Source organism: Sarcophilus harrisii, chromosome 6, assembly GCF_902635505.1.
Source record: "Sarcophilus harrisii chromosome 6, mSarHar1.11, whole genome shotgun sequence".
NCBI lineage: Eukaryota > Metazoa > Chordata > Mammalia > Dasyuromorphia > Dasyuridae > Sarcophilus > Sarcophilus harrisii.
Window position 1 is genome coordinate 159,419 of NC_045431.1, and position 20,449 is coordinate 179,867.

General features: G+C 41.9%; 1 protein-coding gene across 1 annotated transcript; it reads left to right on the forward strand.

The window, feature by feature from the left end:
• Positions 1–6,841: 6,841 nt before the first annotated feature.
• On the forward strand, positions 6,842–18,598 carry LOC116420010 (zinc finger protein OZF-like). Its single transcript, XM_031943169.1, has 5 exons — positions 6,842–7,216; positions 8,545–8,697; positions 12,114–12,240; positions 13,568–13,663; positions 16,022–18,598. The coding sequence occupies exon 5, from the start codon at positions 16,038–16,040 to the stop codon at positions 17,355–17,357; it is 1,320 nt and encodes a 439-aa protein (XP_031799029.1). The 5' UTR covers positions 6,842–7,216; positions 8,545–8,697; positions 12,114–12,240; positions 13,568–13,663; positions 16,022–16,037; the 3' UTR covers positions 17,358–18,598.
• The last annotated feature ends 1,851 nt before the right edge of the window (positions 18,599–20,449 follow it).

Genomic DNA, 20,449 nt, shown 5'->3' on the forward strand with positions numbered 1-20,449 from the left:
GTAGGTCAAAGAGCAAATCGTAGACAAAAATAATTTCATAAAAAATTACGAAGCAGTATTCTAAAAATGTATAAAATACCGCCTCATATGCTATTCCATATATTTAAGTACTTACCATATATTTTTCAATTAGGTATTTCATTGAAATCTCAAACTTAGCACATCCAGCAAAAAAAAAAACAAAAAACCCTATTAACTTCCAGCCAAATCATATCAGTCTTCCAAATAAACTTACTTGGGCTGAGGGTACCACCACATCTCCCATAACTCAAATTTAAAATCCTGTAACATTATCTCTCAACTGTCATATCTAATCAATTGCTAAACTTGATCATTTCTATGATAGCAATATATTTGATATTACTCATTTATTCACACATCAATTGAATTAGAATTCAGGTTCTTAAAACATCTTATTTAGGTCCTCATTTCAATCAGGATTGTCTACTATCAAATCCTTCTTCCATCAAGTTGCCAAAGAGATACTCCCTAACATATAGGAACAAATGTCACTCTCCAATTCAGTAACTCCAAAAACTTCTGTTTGCCTGCAGAATCAGGTAGAAAGATGTTTTATTTGGCATTTAAAACCATTCTCCATCTCTTCCAGTATTATTATACTGTATTCTGCTCCATACAGACGGTGGTCTAGCAAAATTGTCCTTATTCTTTCTTACACATATTCTAATGTTTGGTAAATCCATGGACTGTAGCTTGGGATAAGAACTGTTTAGTTGACAGAAATTCCTAGGAAAATTGGGAAATATTATGGACAAAACAAGACATTGGCCAACTTCAAGCCTTGGCCTAAACCAAGATAAGGTCAAAAGAGGTTCATGATTTAGAGATAAAGAATGATACTGTATGCAAACAAGGAGAACTACCTCTTAGATCTGTGGAGAAGAAAGGAACTTCTGGCCAAAGAAGAACTGAATTACAGTATGAAATGCTAATTGGATTATTTTGATTATATTAAATTAAAAAGGTTTTGCACAAATAAAACCAATGCAGAGAAGTTGAGAATGGAAGTAAAAACTGTCATTTTAGCTACTCTGAGAAGTGAGTAGTTGTTAGAATCCTTACAAGGCTTTAAGTTACTAGAATTGGTAGATACCTTGCTTATGTTTACACCTTTGAGAGTTCACACATTAGCTCACACATTAGTTCAAAAGTTTGGGAGATTTCAGGATTCAGTATGAGATTCACAAGTTTACATCTCCCACAATCCCACTCTCTCAGAGGAGGGAGTCAACCTTTGGGTTCACACCTATAAGAGATCATATATAAGAAGCTCTTAGAGCTTCAGTCAGGAGACTTGAAGAGATTGAGAAAGAAGGAGTCAATTGAGGAGACTGAGAAGCTAGAGACTGCAATCAAGTAGAACCAAGATTCAGAGAGAGCTGGAGGCTGAAGCTGGCAGACAAGCTGCAAGAGCTCTTGGAACCAAGGAGGGAGATAGGCCTCTAAGAAAACTAACCAGGCTATTTTGGAAGAGACAATAAAGAACTACTTTTAACAGCTGGCTGTATTTGAGGTGATTATTACTTGGAACTGAAAGTAAGGCTGCCTCCAAAAGCTCCCCAAGAAATCTGCACCCAAAGAATGTTCAATCATATTATACAAAAGAAGAGAACACCACATTTTGGCACCCGAATGTGAGACTAACAGGATCTCAGTGGAAAAGCCACTCTTCAAGGAAAATGTTTAGAGAGCATTGTCAAGGTTATGAAAAAGCCAAGATTTGATTATAATTTTCCAGCAGATCACTGAACTCTTAGAAAGTATAAAGTACATATGTCCTTGTTTCTCTATGGAAAAAGAATTAGATTTAGAGGAGTGGAAATTAGTAGGAGAGGATCTTTGTCAATTCTACAATGAAAATGGACCTCAATTTCCAATGGGATTCAATTTCCAAAGACACACTTAATACATATAATTTAATACAACTGGCTTTAGGAAATTTTATAAGTGTTAGAATAAGGAAAAAGAAGAAAGAGCACAAGGGGGAGGTGCTAGCTAAACTAGGTGAAAAGGAGGAAGAATCAGATAAGAATGGAGTTAAGTACAATTTTGAGTGTGATACTTCACAGCAGGAGAAATTAGACCATTCCACATCTCATGACTCTCCCCCCTCAATTAACCCTTCATGGGTGGAGGAAGAAGGAGAAGAGGGAGAGGCAGTAATACAATCAGAACTTAAGCAGCCTGTGACAAGATTAGAAAAGGCATTAATTAAGGCAAAAAATGAAGGACAAGATGTATCTGATTTTATAAATGCATATCCTGTGATTGAAGAGCTTGACTCTTCAGGTCAAAAAGGGAGAAGATACACTCCTGTTAATTTGAAAAAATTAAGGATTTGAAAAAGGGTTGTACTTTTTATGGGGCTACATCCTCTTATGTTAAGAAGTTACTAGATAATTTGTCTTATGAAATCTTAACTCCGAATGATTGGAAATCCATAGTAAGGACATGTTTAGAACCTGGACAAAACTTGTGGTAGCTTTCAGAGTATCATGAATTATGTAGGATTCAAGCCCAATGAAATAGGTAAACAGGAGTTAATGTACAAATCACTTTTGACCAACGAGCTGGTGAAAGTCAGTATGGAGAGAATTCGGAACAGATGTATTATCCCATAACAGTGTATGAGCAAATTTCTAAGGCTGCAATAAAAGCTTGGGGTTCTCTCCCCAGACAGAAAGATGTAGGTAAAGCCTTCACAAAAATAGAGCAAGGTGCCAATGATTAGATTTTGCAATTTTTTATAGATTTTGTGGGAAGTTTTCAAATAGCTGTAACAAGAACCATTAGAGATAATGTAGCTACAGAAATAATGACCAGACATCTGGCTAAGGAAAATGCCAATGAGGTTTGCAAAAGAATTATATGGGGACTATACAAAGATACTCCTTTAGAGGAGATCATAAGATGCTGTGCCACAGTGGACACAAAGGCGCGAATTGATGAATATGGGAAGACAGGGTCCCTCTTGGCAAAGGACTTCTAGAGAAACTCATAGATGCTTTCAGTGTGGAAAAGTTGGACATCTTAGAGCTCAGTGTAGATATAGAGATAGAGTGAGAAGGCAGGGTGAGAGAAAACTTAAAACCCCATGTCCAAAATGCAACCGAGGCTTCCACTGGGCCTGGGAATCTAGACTAACCCAGAGAAATGAGAGGCAGGGCCCAGCTCCAAGATATCAATCAAAAGACAGGTGAAACATGATGGCAGCTGAGGTTACATCCAGAGAGTCTTTAGAAGGTCAGGATTCTGATATGATCAATCAGCCTAAAAGTAATCACATGGCAGAAACAGATTATGGTTGGGGAGAATACAGACTTTTTAACCCCACAGGGCAGTGTCCAGTGCAAATAGCTCCAATGTAATTGCCAGATGATGAGGAGAAATCCCAAAAGTGGTAAATAGAAAAGAATTAGATAGGTTAACTGACTGGGAGAGAGAGTTTGCTTGTGTTCCTACAGACAGAGAAGGAAACAGATGGGTGGCAATGAGCACCTGGAGAAAGAAAGAAAAGGAGGAAAAACCTCAAAACAAAAGAGAAAATTTAAGAAACATCTGACACTGAAAGAGCATGGCTGACAATAAGACTGTTAAAATAACTTTAAAATCTTCAGGAATCATTGGATTCCCTAACACAAGATGAGACTGTTTCCAAGGACTTGAAAACCAGAAGGAATCGTTGGATTCCTTGAGATGAAAAAGTGTTGATGAGATTATTGCAGTACTTCAAAGCTTGCCGGAATTATTGGATTCCTGGCACATGAACTAATGGACAATGGATTCCTTTTGGACTATTTCTAGGACTTATGGACATGTATAAATTCTCATGTTGATTCATGTTATTTATTACATTACCACTAGCCTGTGTTATATTGCTATGTGCTTATGTATTTTATGTAATTATGTGTAATGCCTCCCATATTGATGGATTTATGTATACCCATTTCAAGTGACCTTCAGAAACCTGCTAATCTGATTTGACTTCCTATTTTCTTTGGTGTTTTCATCTCTCTTCCTGAGAAGTCAGGGAGGGTATGACCACCTTCTTTTGATGGTGTTTTCGCTTCTTTTTGATCAGTCAGAGAAGGTGTAATCACCTTCTTTTGGGGGTTCTCACCTCCTTGAGAAGTCAGAGAGGTCACAACCACCTTATGTTCTAAATCAAAAGAAAGCAGCTGATGTTAGAATCCTTACAAGGTGTTAAGTCACTAGAATTGGTAGATACTTTGCTTATGTTTACACCTTTGAGAGTTCACACATTAGCTCACACATTAGTTCAAAAGTTTGGGAGATTTCAGGATTCAGTATGAGATTCACAAGTTTACATCTCCCACAATCCCACCCTCTCAGAGGAGGGAGTCAACCTTTGGGTTCACACCTATAAGAGATCATATATAAGAAGCTCTTAGAGCTTCAGTCAGGAGACTTGAAGAGATTGAGAAAGAAGGAGTCAATTGAGGAGACTGAGAAGCTAGAGACTGCAGTCGAGTAAAACCAAGATTCAGAGAGAGCTGGAGGCTGAAGCTGGCAGACAAGCAAGAGCTCTTGGAACCAAGGAGGGAGATAGGCCTCTAAGAAAACTAACCAGGCTATTTTGATTAGTAATAGTAATCAGCGTTGAAAGAGTTTTAGAGAAGAGGGAGTTCTTACTGGACATCAAAGAATCCACACTGGAGAGAAACCTTATAAATGAAACCAGTGTAGAAAGTTTGTTACTAGAAAGTTAGTTTTATTACACTGTATCACTCCTGCCACAGAAATGCTTCAAACTTCATCACTGCCTGATGAAACTTCAAACTTCATCACCTGCCTATCTAGTTCTGAGAAGGCAAGGTTGAGATCTGCCACTACTAGAGTTGTGCTGTCTATTTCTTCTTGCAGCTCTCTTAACTTCTCCTTTAGGAATTTAGGCTGAAGAAAAGCAGAGGCAGAAGCCAAGGACAAAGCTGCAAGAGCTCTTGCAACCAAGCAGAGAGATAGGCGAGTGCCTCCAAATCCAAAGGTTTGTCCTTCTGACTCCAGCCAGCACCAAGGTAGAAGATACAATGAATCTCTCTTGCCTGGAAGATAGGGCTTGTGGGCTTCCTCACATAGTGCTCCTCCCTGACCCCAGTAATGTTCCCAAATAACTCTCTTGAGTGGCTCACTGAAACTGTATTTATGCTACTTCTCTGAGAGTGGGATTGTGGGACATCTCCTAGCATGCTCTCTGGCCCTAAGAACTTCAAGGGAGGTGTGAATTCCGATATCTCTTTCTAAACCCTGAAATCTCCCAAACATGTGAACTCCAATGAGTGCTTAAATATTTCTTGCTTCTATGAGCTCCCTAAAGGTGTGAACAGAAGCATCGTTTCTATCAGTTGTACTTAGTACCTTGTTTCAAGTTCTGGCCCAAAATATCTCTTTCAAAGATCAAATCAATCATATTGAGCCATGCCAAATTAGATATATATTGTCTCTATCAACTCTAATGGCTTAACAATTTGTAAAGATTCCAACACTGTACCATTTGGTGCAGACAATTTTCAGATGATGAAATTGAAACTATTTCTACCCATATGAAAAGGTGTTCTAAATCATTATTGATCAGATAAATGCAAATTAAGACAATTCTGAGATACCACTACACACCTCTAAGATTGGCTAAAATGATAGGAAAAGATGATGAATGTTGGAGGGAATGTGGGAAAACTCGGGCACTAATTCATTGTTGGTGGAGTTTTGAATGGATCCAACCATTCTGGAGAGCAATTTGGAACTATAGTCAAAAAGTTATCAAACTGTGCATAACCTTTGATCCAGCAGTGCTACTACTGGGCTTATACCCCAAAGAGATATTAAGGAAGAGAAAGGGACCCATATGTGCAAAAATGTTTGTGGCAGCCCTTTTTGTATTGCTAGAAACAGTGAAATGGAATGTGAATGGATGCCCATCAATTGGAGAATGGTTGGGTAAATTGTGGTATCTGAATGTTTTGGAATATTATTGTTCTATAAGAAATGACCAGCAGGATGAATACAGAGAGGATTGGAGAGACTTACGTGAACTGATGCTGAGTGAAATAAGCAGAACCAGGAGATCATTACACACTTCAACAACAATAGTATATGAGGATCAATTCTGATGGACGTGGCTATCTTCAATAATGAGGATTCAAATCAGTTCCAATTGATCAGTGAACAGAACCAGCTACACCCAGAGAAAGAACACTGGGAAATGAGTGTGGACCACAACATAGCATTTACACTCTCTGTTATTGTTTGTTTGCATTTTTATTTTTCTTCCCAGGTAATTTTTATCTTCTTTTTAAATCAGATTTTTCTTGTGCAACAAGATAACTTTATAAATATGTATATATATATATTGTATTTAACATATGCTTTAACATATTTAACAGGTATGAGACTACCTGCCATCTAGGGGAGGGAGTGGAGGGTGTTCTGGTCTGCTTCATTGAACAGCAGCTTATGTCAGGGAAGCACCCAGTGTCCCATATTATTTCTATCCCCATTCTCACAGTCCCAAAGTAATCCTTAGAAGAAAAACTACCCATGTGAAAAAGGCCACAGTAACCCAGAACTAATGTTCTCAGGAGCAGGTTTTACGGTCCCTGGCATTGCAGACCTTTACTTGGAGGCTCCATTACACTCAGGGTCTCTCTAGAAACTCGTGTCTCTGCATCCCGGGTGTAATCAGCAAAATGTGTCCAGGCTATGAGTGTGTTTGGAGGAAAGGGCTCAAGGCTCCTGGGGGAGGGACGGGGCGGGACTCCTAGGACCAGGAAGACCCGCCCAAACTGGGCTGTCCAGAAACAGGAAGTCTGAGCTGGGATCCCTGTGCTTTCTCCGCCTCCTTTGCTTTCCAGTTTCCTCTGCCTTCCCTGCTGTGGAAGCTGCTCTGCCTTCCCTGGGACTTTTGTTCTGTCCCCGTTTTTTCCTGCGAATTCCTCCTGTCTCTCCTGGGAGCTCAGCTCTCTCCCCATTTGCTCCTGGTAGCTCGAGTCCCTTTTCCCCCTGAGAACTCAGCTCTTTCTTCCCCTTTTCCCTCTGGGAGCCCAGCTCTCTCCCCATTTGCTCCTGGGAGCTCCGATCTCCCCCTTTCCCCCTGAGAACTCAGGGCTCTCCTCTTTTTTCCCTTGCCCCTGAGATCTCTCGGCATTCCTGCACCCAGGCCTGTGCTTGCATCTCCCAGGTAGGTCTGAGCCAGCATGCTCCGTATTTCCCGACTCCCACTGGCTGCCCTGGCCTTTGGGTCTCCTCCTTTGACCTTGGGGTACGTGACCTCCAGGGCTACCAGGAACACACCTTTTTGCCAAGGCTGCCTGTAGGATGAGCGCTCCAACCCTTAACCTTTTCCAGACTCCAAATCACTTCCCCAACTTGCCCAGATTTCCCGTTGGGTCTCACTTTCCCAGACTTCAGACTGTCCATAATTTCAGCCTTCTGATAAGGACCCAGCTATCGCATCTCCCCATCCCCTCTCTTCCTTAGAGATTCTGCTGTCCTGCCTTACTGCTGCCTAAGCCCTACCAGAAGGTCCCAGCATTCCTCCCCAACTCCTAGGTACACCTCAGAGCACAGTCCCCCTTCCTTCCTAGGCTCAGCCATCCCCCACTTCTCACCCCACTGGCCCTGACGTCCATGACCTCCTTTGGTCTGTCTTTCCTCCCTGACCCTGGCCCTGTTCTCCAAACCTCCTGCTTCCCTGGGCCCTCTTCTCTCTGAGCCCTCAGAATTCAATGTAAGACTGAATTTTGTCTCCCAGGCTCAGACTGGTCATTCCCTGGCGTTCCCATTCCCTCCCCATCCTCCACCTCCCCACTTTTGCTCCCTCTTCCCCAAAGCAGTCAGTCTGTTGTCCAGAATAAGGGGTGTGTTATTTGGGTGGAGGGGGAGAACCCTGACTCAGGAGCCATGGAGGCTGACAGGTCTCTCATCTGGGATCCCAAACACCCTTGTACCTTTATGTTATTAGTGGAACGAAGGCGAGAGGAGGGAGAAAAGAAGTCAAAGGAGGGCAGCAGTTTTCAGACAATCTCCCTTTCCAATCCTGACCCTCTCAGCATTGTTCTTTAGAGTGCAGTCTCTCCCCCACCAGGAGGGCCAGGGCCTTTGTAAGTCCTAGAGCACCTCACACTCCACCAGGAATCGCTGGAGGCTTCCCTCCTGCTGAGAAAAGGAGGCGAAAGGCCTCTCCTCCTCTGGGATGCTTCTCCCTCTCCAGCTTCTTCTGGTAACCTAGGACTGGCTCAAGAATTGGGTCAAATGCAGACAGCAAAAGCAGGGTCAAATTAGAACAGTTTTACTGTCAGGGTCCCAAACAGCATTCTCCCAGGCCATGATATCAAAGGCAGTCAGCTTGGGACTACAATGAGGGGAAGCTGGGCTTCTCTATGCAGAGGGAAAGAAGGGAGGGACTCCCCTGGGGCTCCTGGATTTCTCTGGGTTTTAAAATTAAAGCCCCCCATGGTTAGCTGCGACCTTTGTTAGTAAGACCTTTGGCTGTTGTCACTTTTGTAGACCTCTCAAGTGTGGTAGCAGCAAGACCCTGAGATAAAGACCAGGTGCTAAAGGGAGGAACTTGAGAAAAAGGAGTCACTCTGGGTGTTTGCTACCTCCACAGGGAGCCTGGAGCCAGAGAGAATGGGCCCTGGGAGCCTCGGACCTCCTCGGGTGAGTACAATCCATCCCCAGACCTGACCAATAGCAGCAGTCACAGTCATTTCCCTAGACATGGAGGACGGGCTGTGGAGCTACCAGGGCCTGATGTATGAGTCATTTCTGTACAAAAACAGGGGAACCCAATAGTAACACTGAACTGTTCAACTGCATCCTTGGACCCTTGGCATCTTGGGACCACACATACACACACACACACACACACACACACACACACACACACCCTCCCACTTCACCATTTGTTTCTACATTCCTCCTCATTACAAGACACTGACAAGGTCCACCACTTCATCATAATCTCCATTCCATAGGGAGCTGGTCTGTTCTCCTTGGGCCTGCTCAGTACCCCTCCCCACCCAACATCTTACCCCCTCCTCTTGGTTTCCTCTGCCATGTTCCCCTGAAGCTCCTAGCAAACTCTTCAAGCAGAGTTTGTCTTCTTCAGGTCAGGAGCTGAGCCTGAAAGCTTCCCCAGCCCTTCTCCTGGTCATCAGAGCAGAAATAATCCTTCTGGGCTGCTCCTATCCTTGTGCCTCAGGTCCCGCAAGCCTTCCCAGGTCTCCTTTAAACTCTCCCCTTGACCATTCCTTAGCTCCTGCCAATAAGCACTGAGAAAGCCTTTGAGTTCAAGCTCAGCAGGTCTAGTTCACAGAGCTCTGGGCCATCCCGCTGCTCTGGGGCTTCTAAGACCTGCCCTGGCACAGGGACCAATCTCTCCTGTCTAAAAGAGGCTGCTGGGAGTCTCGTCCTCATCTCTGTCATTCCTGGGCCCCAAAGTACTATACCAACTGTTTCTTTTCCTGGTTTAACTTAAGCTGCCCTGTGCAGGGTGCCAGGAACTGGCAGAGACCGGGAGAACAACTGGGAAAAAAAGGATTAAGAGTCACATTAGTGTGTCATGGCACTCCAGGTTCTTGGATATCATGATTCCTCTAGGCTGCAGCAGGCCCTGGGTTGACCTGGAAGAGTATAAATGAAAGAACTGACTCAAGTCCATTCACTGGGGATTAAACTGCATTTCTCCCTTCATCTGCCTATGTCCTGGGCATTCTTCCTTCCTTTGACTAGATGACTGAGGCTCAGATGTCCCCACTCCCTTGCTTGTAGAGCTTTCTAGTTCAGGACCCTCCTTGCCAGAGATAATATTTCCTGGCCCTCCTTTCTCTCCACCCTCTTCTCCTCTTTCCAGTCTCTGCTTAAGATCATCCAGACATAACAGAACTCCTCCGTACTTTACTTTGATTCCCTCTGTGAGCCCAAATAGGAATCAGAGGGAACACATGTCCTCTCACTATTGTTGTATATAAGTAGTTCTTCCTTATATTTCGAGTCCCTGAGACTAGTTCATTCTGGATTCTTTTTTGTATTTTTCCTCATGGGTCTCAACTTAAAAAGTTTTCTACATTTGTGGGCTTTTCCTTAGGAATGCTGGGAAGGACTTTCCTTAAGGTGCTTTTCCCCTGAAAGCATTCCATCTGTTTTTGCTTCATGAATTGCTCTTGGCCATAAGATCAGGTCCTTTGCCTTCTGTCATATCCTGTTCCAAGTTCTCTGCTCCTTAATAAAAGTTGCTGCCAAATTATGTCTAGTTCTAATGGTGGCTCCTTGGTACTTGAATTGTACTGGACTTTCTTTTTGGAGACCTGCAGGCTTTTTCTTATTGACTTGGCAGCTCTGCATTTTGGTGATGGTTTCCTGGGTATTTTCCTTCGGACATCTCTTTCAAGAAGCTGATGTTGTTCAAAGTAGATGCAGAAAGAAATCTGAGAATTTTTCTCCTGACCATCAGGAGCTCTGTTCCCATGAAAGCATACAGGCCAGTCATGGGAGAGGCCACCAGGGCTCCCAAAGGAGGGTGCCCATTTCACCTTTGCCATTTGCTGTTTCAGTGACTGGATTTTATGCTCTTACATTCAATCATACTAGCAAAGGGTTTTCTTCACTTTTTGAATCATTTCAAAGAAGTCAATTTCGTGTTTGTCATTTTTTTTATATCCAATTTATCTCTCCATCTATTTCCCCTCTAATTTTAATATGTTATTATTTGTACTTATTTTCAGTTTTTCATTAAATTTTTTTTCTAATTTTTTGAAAGCATATTAAGTTAAACATCTCTTTTTTCTATATTCTTAATGTGTGAGGGTATGTCTATTCCTCCCTTCCCCCCACATCCAAGGCCTGCTTCAGCTGCATCTTAGAAATTTTAGGATATGGTTTAATTAATCATTTTCATTTTCCTTTACAAATTTATCATTTCTAAGATTGGTCCTCTGACTCAGGGGACCTTTTTGCTTTTTATTTTTTGTTGTTCATCTTTGAACCAATTTTCATTCTTATTTCTTTAGGTAATAACAGTATAATGCTTATTTCTGATTTTATTCATCTGGGCAGAGGATCTGTGTATCCCAATAGTTAATTTTTTAAAAAGTATCATGTGTTGAAAAGATATATGCATATTCCCCCTGTTGTTCCTTTTAGAAGATGCCATAAGTCTTTTGTTTCAATTTCCTCTAGACATTTGTCCATCCCTTCTACTTTGTCATTCTGCATTTCTTCATCCCTCTTGTCCTCTCAGTTCTCTTGTAGATTCTCCCCCATCTCTTGCCCTTCAATTCATCCTCTTCATTAGTTTTCTAATTTCATCCATTTTTCTTCCCCTTTCTAACAAAGATTTCTCTCCCTCTCCTCATTGTCCCTTCCTTGGCTGTTTTCCCTAGATTCTTGTTCTGTGTCGCATAGCTCCTCTGCCCACAGGGTCTTTTTTCTTTGACACTTCATGCAGTGAAAGGCTCCAAGGTTCTCTTTCTGAGGCTGTGCTGTAGGAGCTTTCTGCCACTCCTTGGAGACCAACTGTGCAGATGCCTTCTTTTCTAAACCCTGCCATCTAGAAGTGAAATAATAGAATAAAGGAAAAAAACTGTGAAATGTGCCATACACATAGACCAGGACAAGTTAAGGGGAGTAATTTCTAGGTCAGTGTAAACCTTTAAAATTCACAATGGTGATTCTCTTTGGCAAAAGGTGATTTATGTTGGAGAAGAGGTCATAGATAAAAGGAAGAGGTAAAATAGGCACAGGGAGTGGGAAACAGGAAATAAGTTTGGGAGAGCAGTAGGGTTACCAGTGAAGAGCATGGAAGAATTCATTAAGGGAATATATCCTGTGGCCCTAAGATCCCATTTCTTATGCCTTCCATAGTAAGTCACTTTTCAGCTTTATTTCAATAGATCCAAAATTCAATCAGTCTTCTAATAACCACAGGTTCAAGAATTGACTCTCTCAGAAAGCCTATGACCTTGAAGCGAATCCCTTCTCTGTGTTTCAGTTTTTTCCAGTAAATTGGAGGGGGTTGGACTCTTTCCTTCTGAAGGATCTTTCAGCTCTATGTATTCTGACTTTTGATGCTGCAGGAGGTTGTGACATTCAAGGATGTGGCTGTGGATTTCACCCAGGAGGAGTGGGGTCTCTTGGACCCCTCTCAGAAGGAGCTGTTCAAGGAGGTCATGGTGGAGAATGCCTGGAACCTGCTCTCCTTGGGTAAGCGCTTCCCTGATAATTGCAAGTCTATAATCAAAGGGAATTTCCTCATTGACCAGAGTGCAGACTTTGGGTGGGGGAAGGGAAGGCAAAAGGCTGGTCTTTGCCTAGTGTGACAGGATCTGGGGATGTCCTTTGTTGTTCCCGAAGCTCTTTCTTTTCCATTCCCAGGTCAAAGATTAAATCAGGGGAAGCATCTCAAATATGGAACTAATATTAGAGGCTAGCCTCTATCTGGACACGAATTTTTACTGTGTCTGAATTCTGCTCTGAAAACTGCTCAGCCTTTCCTTTTCCTTTTCCTTTCAACTCCTTCCTTTTTCAGATGGCTCCAGTATTTGGAATATTATTCTTTTTAGCAAGCATCACTTTGTAGCCAAAGCACCTGCTTGTCCCTCTTCTGGAAGTTTCACCTTAATCTACCTATGCATCGCCCTTATATTCCAGCACAAGGGGTGGGAAAGGAATGGAAGAGATTAAGCATTTATTTCTACCTGCTGTTTACCAGGTGCTCTGCCACATGTTTCTTTACAATTCAATAACAATACTATTTAAGAACAACTTCCAGCAAATAAGTTATTTTGATGATTCTAAGGACCTAAATTTGTGACAGAGGACGAATCAAGAAAGGTCCTATTTGTATCCAGAGAGAAAAATTCATAAATAGAAATATGGATAGTGTAATTTTACATACATATCTGTATGTATGCATATTTATGTGTGTTTATTATTCATTAATGTGTATGTGTGTATATATATGTGTGTGTGTGTGTGTGTGTGTGTGTATGTGTGTACACATACATATATATATATTTCTATGCAATTGCAGCCATCTCTAGGAAGGGAAAAAAATTTACTTGATAATGTTCTTGTGTATTTGAAAGTTGTGCGTTGTGGATTTACAGTTTCATGTACGATCATGTTTTTATTAAACTACAATACTAAAATGCTTGTGTGTAAGTTAAAAGTATAACAAAATATTTAACATCATCTTCACATTTCAAGCCAGGTGATATTCCTATCCCCATTTCATTGTTGAGGAAATAGGAAACAAACAGAATTTAATTGACTTGCCCAGAGGTACACAGTTAGCAACCCAGGTTTGGGATCAGAAGTTTCTGCCAGAAAGGAGTCACAGAATAGGAGAGCACATCCTGCCTTAGGTGACTTGCTTTACAAGCCCCATTGTCTGAGCATTGACTGATATGTCTGAACATCAGGGGCTGAATTTCAGCTTGGAGCAGCTCTGGATCCTCACATTTTCCCTAAGGAGAACTAAGTGACCAACTTCTCTCCATCTTCTTCTCTTACTGATTTCCATGCCCAGGGCTTCCAGTTCCCAGAGAAGAGGCAATCTCTTATTTTGAGCAAAGGGAAGCACTGTTGATGTTGGACCAACAAGGCCTGAGGAGCTGCTCTGCAGGTGAGTGAGGTGAAAGCAGGGATATGAGAGCTGTGGTTACAAGAGGCTTCTGGGAGTTACTCTGAAGTACATGCTCAGTTTGGGGAGAAAGGCCAGATTTAGAATTCTTTATTGAATATTTCTTGGCAGCCGTGTCCAGGGCTGGTCAGTGAATCTGGCTGTCTGCTCCACAAAATGAGTGGGTCCCACTCCAAGGCTCTGTAAGGCCCTTCCACTGCTAATCTGTCTGTAAGAAGTCCTTGTTGGGGATTTGGGGCAATGGAACTCTCCTGAAAGTGCCCAAAGGGATTAGGTTTGGGACATGAGCCATTTCTTAGAACTTCTTCTAGTCAGAAAACAACTAAGGGCCTGCTACAGGGCAGCCCTGGATTAAACACCAGCAGCACAGAGAGATGTGAGGGACATCCCCTGCCCTCATGGAGGTCCCCTGCCACAGACTGGTGGGGCAGACAATACACCAGCAACTGTGGAGCGTCCCACTGTGCACCAGATAAACTGAATAATATAGTGTCCCAGTGCACCATTAATTGGTGAAGATCATAATGATTTGAGAAGGGGAATAGAACTGGGCAGGAAAGAGCCAAAGTGAAATAAAACAGGTAGCATTTATATAGCCCTGTGTGCCATGCTCTGCATTGTCTTATTTCATTCTCATGAGAACCAGAGGATTTAAGTGCTATCATTATGTCCATTTTACAGATAAAGAAACTGAATCTAACAGAAGTCCTATAACTTGACTTGCAAGGTTCTGAGGTGGAAAAAAAATCCTGGGCTTCCTGATTCAAGGCCCTAACCCACATTCTATCCACTGTAACTATATTCTGACTTTGAAACAGATATGATCAACAAGATCTTACATGTATGGTGTAGGAAAAAAAAAACAATTGGACAGACTCCAGGGGAGACTTGGAAATTCATTTTTTTTTTAAATCTAGCCAATCAAAAGCCATTGCTAATTACTGTTAAAAAAAAAAAAAAAGATTTATATTTCTATTGGGTAACGACAGATGTTGCCCTAAATGACTCAAGGGTCAATTACATATATTGTATTTAGCACATCTTGCTCAGGTGATTAGAGCTTGGATGAGATGGGGTTGCTAGCTAACCCAGGAGGGAGAGAACTAGTCTAGTCCAGAGAGAGACAGCCCCTCTGGTACTTTGTGGCCATTTGTACATGAGTGTCCAACCTTCCTGAAATGCTGGGAATAATCTGGTGTCAAGTTGAGAAACCAGAAGAATCTGTTGCACTTAGAAGCAGCCAGAGTTTCATGGACTCAGGGCACAATCCTCCACAGCCGTGTACTGGTGACCATGATAGACTGAAATCACTGCAGAAAGACTTATAAAGGTGGAAATGTGCCCATATCTGTGTGGTCCCAGAGCATAGTTACCTTTGGAACCAAATAAGACATTTATTCACCACTTTAGGTGCCACAAAGACATTTTGGGGTCAGATCCCTTGGATCTTTATCTCAATCATTCGAGGGCTTGGTGAGATTCTAAAAGGGAAAGGACTACAATACTGCAGCCGCACTACCCTTCCATATCTCAGGATGAGGAACTCAATTTTCTGTTTGAGACATCCTCAGATGTGGATAATTTCATGCATTTAAAAAAAAAATGTATCTTGGGACATGCAGGGGACACTTAACGATAATTTAATAAAAAGAAATAAGTAATAGTTATCTCAAAAAAAGTTATGGGTCAGAACAAAATCACTTCTACCTCAGGTAAATACAAAAACCAACTTTGTTAGCCTGCTGAATATGGTCTCAGATAATGTAATAGAAAAAAATAGAATTGAATGAGATCAGCATGGAAATTTGTTATGTTTACAGGCAGGACAGATCATGTAACAATTTGAGTATTTTCTGTATATGTACCAGATGTCATATCTATGAAAAAGAGGCAAAACACAGATAATGAAAGGGAAAGGGGAAAATTGAGAGTGGAACTAATTGTCACAACTGTAGGCAGAGCATGGCCATTCACAGGGTGTAAATTCTAGTCTCAGCAGCTGGGATTTGGGCCGAGTCACTCAGCCATTCTGAGTTGGTGACCTGAGTTGTGCACCTAAGGAGAATGAAGGCACTCTCTATGTTGTCACAGGTTATTGTGAGGTTCCACTGTAATTGTGCATGAAGCTCCTTAGAAATTAGATCACGTTTGGGATGTGAACTAATGGGACTTAAAATGACTGGTTCTGCCCCAAAAAAGAAAATAACCGAGTTCCTCTTCTGCTGATGGAGAGAAGGGAATATAAATATATGTGCATGAGTAAGTGTATGTTTGTGTGTGCATCATGACAATGTCTGCTTTATTGTTTGCTCTTTTTTGTTCTTTCTTTTGTTTTGAAAGGAGAGATCAGAGTGAAATGAAAGAAACTCCTGCAGAGCTAAGCCATTCTGTGGTAGCAAGTCCCAAGCAGTGGCTCATGGGTGATGGATCCTGTGACTTTACTTGGAGAAAAATCTGTGCAACACATGAGAGAATCCAGCTTAGAGAGAGACATTGTGAATGTACCGAATGTAGAAAAGGTTTTATAAAAAAGGAAAATCTTATTGTACAATCGAAAATCCACACTCCAGGAGAGAAGCCTTATGAATGTAACCAGGGTGGAAAGTCTTTTACAAATAGAGCATTTCTTAGTTTACATCAGAGAGTCCACACTGGAGAGGAGCCTTGTGAATTTAACTACTGTGGAAAGTCTTTTAGAAGCAAAGGAGGTCTCACTGATCATCAGAGAATCCACACAGGAGACAAACCTTGTGAATGTAACCAATGTGGAAAAAGATTTAGACAAAAAGGAGATCTTATTAGACATCAGAGAATCCATACTGGAGAGAAACCTTATGAATGTAACCAGTGTGGAAAGGATTTTACAGAAAACAGAGCTCTTATTAGACATCAAAGAATCCACACTGGAGAGAGACCTTATGAATGTAACCAGTGTGGAAAGGGTTTTAGAAGCAAAGAAGGTCTCATTGGCCATCAGAGAATCCACACAGGAGAGAAACCTTGTGAATGTAACCAGTGTGGAAAAAGATTTAGACAAAAGGGTGATCTTATTAGGCATCAGAGAATCCATACTGGAGAGAAACCTTATGAATGTAACCAATGTGGAAATTCATTTAGAAGCAAGGGACATCTTACTAGACATCAGATAATGCACACTGGAGAGAAACCTTATGAATGTAACCAGTGTGGAAAAGGTTTTAGAAAAAAGGAATCTCTTATTTTACATCAGAGAATCCACACTGGAGAGAAACCTTATGAATGTAACCAGTGTGGAAAGGCTTTTAGAAGTAAAAAAGGTCTCATTGATCATCAGAGAATCCACACAGGAGAGAAACCTTTTGAATGTAATCAATGTGGAAAGGGTTTTAGAAGCAAGGCAGGTCTTATTGGACATCAGCTGATGCACACTGGAGAGAAGCCTTATGAATGTAACCAGTGTGGAAAAGGTTTTATAAAAAAGGGAGCTCTTATTTTACATCAGAGAATCCACACTGGAGAGAAACCTTATGAATGTAACCAATGTGGAAAGGCTTTTAGAAGGAAGGAAAGTCTTGTTGTACATCAGAGAACCCACACTGGAGAGAAACCTTATGAATGTAACCAATGTGGAAAGGCTTTTAGAAGCAAGGGAGGTCTTATTGTACATCAGAGAACCCACACTAGAGAGAAGCCTTAGGAATGTAACCAATGTGGAAAGGCTTTTGGGGGAAACCTGGGACACTTCTTGGTGGAATTGTGAACTGATCCAACCATTCTGTTAAGCAATGTGGAACTATGCCCAACAGCCATCAAAAGGTGCATAGCTTTTGAACTAGCAATGTTTCTACTGGGCTTATTTGCCAAAGAGATCTTAAAGGAGGGAAAGGGACCCACAGGTGCAGAAATGTTTCTGCAGCCCTGTTTGTTGTGGCAAGAAACTGGAAACTGAGTGTATGCCCATCATCTGGGAACTACTGAATAAGTCTTGTGGAATATTATTGGTCTATAAGGAATGATCAGCAGGATGATTCCACAGAGGCCTGGAGAGACTTACATGAACTGATGCAAAGTGAAGTGAGCAGAACCAGGAGATTATCGTATATTGCAACAGTAAGAGTATACAATGATCAATTCTGATGGACGTGGCTCTTTTCAACAATGACATGATTCAGGCCAGTTCCAATGATCTTGTGATGAAGAGAGCCATCTTTACTGAGAGAGGACAGTGGGAAATGAGTGTGGATCACAACGTAGCATTTGCACTCTTTATGCACCTAACAAGTAGGAGGGAGAAGCCCAAAAACACTGGTGAGGGAGGATTCCCAGGGCTGCTGTCACCTCCGGTGAGATGAGTCTCAGATGCCCTAAGCACAATATATCCAAGCCTCTGAAGGCAGCTTGGGGCCAGTTTCCTCTCCCAGGTGTTCCCTTTCAAACAGAGGGACTTCATTCAATTGCCAGCTGCCCATGATTCCAAATATGCTCTGGGATGGTTTGTACACTTTCCTGCTGGGTGGCAGAGTTCTTCCTCATACTGTCACAGCCTGTGGGCTAGTAAAAATCCTCTTAGAAAAATATTTTAGACCCACATGGGCCACAAGGCACCAGCCCTTTTTTTGGTCACAAAGAACTGAACAATAAATATGTATCTGTCTATTTGGGAATGGCCAGACAAGCTGTGGTATATGAAGGCAATAGAATATTATTGTTCTGTAAAAATGATGAACAAGCTGGTTTTGAAAAGGCCTGGAGTTACATGAACTGACACTGATCCAAACTAGCAGAACCAGAAGTACACAGTAACAGTCAGAATGGGCGATGATCAACTATAAAAGCCTTGGTCCCCCTCAGAGGTTCAGGGATGCAAAGCAATCCCAACAGACTTTGCACAGAAAATGCCATCTGCATCCACACAGACTGAATGTAAATAAACATTTACATGTGCTATGTTCTCTACTTTTTACTTTTTTTAAAAATCTGTTCAATGGTTTTGCACTTTTGCTTTGCTTTTTCTCTCCCAAGAACATTTATAAGGTCATGTTTATTAAGAATAAACAAATTTACTAAGGAAAAAAAGAAAAACTATTCCATTATGTAGGATTCTTAAAGAAATACAAAGTAATAGATGTACCCATTTTACAAGAGCTTCATTACCTAAGGTGCTTTCATCCTGGTCAATCAGTCAGCACCAACATTATGCCTTTCACCCCCACTCATCAAGGATGGGAAAAAGTGTTAGTGGAATACTTAACCTCCCCCCACATTCTTATTAAATTGATGGAAGAGCTAGGTAGAAGGAAGATAGATCCTTATGAGATAATATCAGGACCCTTGATACCACTGTACCCATGGGTGGGAAGCATAACAATATTCCCTCCTATAGAACTCTATCGTGTTGGCTCAGACATTATCAGAGACTTACCAACTTGTCTCTCGGTCCCATTCTTAAGGAATCATAACTGAGGCTCAGCTCCTAATCCAGTCCTGTGATTGGGTCTGCTGGAATCTCTGAAAGCCTTCCTTGGAACCATGATGGAAAGGTCCCTTTGAAGTCCTGCTCTCTACTCCCTCTTCAGCCAAACTCAAGGTTCTGTACTTGTGGTGCCACCTGTCCCATCCTAAATGGGCAATACCACCCACTAGATGGCAGAACCTACAGAACACCATTAGATTTCCAAGGTCAGGTCACCAGGAGGTTCTGCAGTCCAGGTAGGTGGTCCTGCTCCTAAACTCCTGAACCTCTCCAGACTTAGAAGCCAGCTGTCCTGGTTTGTTTCATAGAGCTCATGTAAGGGAAGCAGCCTGTGTCTCCTATCATTATTTCTATCCCCATTCTCACAGTCCCAAAGTAATCCTTGAAAGAAAAACTATCCATATGAAAAATACGCACATTAACCCAGAACTAATGTTTTTAGTAGCAGCTTTTACGGTCCCTACCATTGCAGACCCTTTCTTGGAGAGTCCATTACACTCAGGGATCTCTCAAGAAACTCAAGTTTCACTCTGTATCCAGAGCATAACTAGCAACATGTGCCCTCACCTTGGAACACCAAATCTTATGAACACCATTTCACTTTTATTTTAATTCCATATGATTTGTTTTCCTATATGCCTCAGTCAGTTCTTCTGACCAGCTCCTTTGGTCACAGATGTCCCTGAAAAGAAGTGTATAGCACTGGCAAAGCCCCCTTAAAAATAATGCAGTTGCCTGTCCCAAAAAATCAACCTTCAGATCTCTTACTTTTGTGCACAATAAAGGCAATTGCAAAGGTATCTATTCAATTTCTGGGTTGATGTAGGAATCCCCCAAAGCCTTCTTGTTCCATAGCAGTGCCAGAGGTAAGCACCCACATCTGGAGGTGCTACAAGCTCTGAGTTTCATTTACTCTGTCTGGGATTCACCCTCTACTCTGCATATCTCAGCTGTAGAATTGCCTCCTTCACCAGGACTGTCCTTATGTGCTTCTACCCTATATCACTGCCTTCCTTCCTTCTGGGAGAATCTCTCTGATTTTGTCTACACCATCCTCAAGTTGTCCCAGGAAATCCTCAGCTGAAGTTCCTCCCTAGTTAAATCTGTCACACAATCAGCAAAGGGAGCTGACTTTCCTAACTATTGCAACCCAGTCGGTGTCTATTGGATCCCTGACCCAGACCGTAGCCACCTTTGGCTGACTTTCCCCTCTGTCAGAAGCATCTTGATAGAACTAGCCATAGGCCTGAAGCATCCAGGGAAGCTTGTCATAAACCACCAAACACTGTTCTTGACAAGGAATATAGAAAAGAGAT

What these genes read in the sequence shown, in the direction of transcription:
- LOC116420010 (XM_031943169.1), top strand. Translation starts at nt 16,038, where the DNA reads ATGAAAGAAACTCCTGCAGAGCTAAGCCATTCTGTGGTAGCAAGTCCC.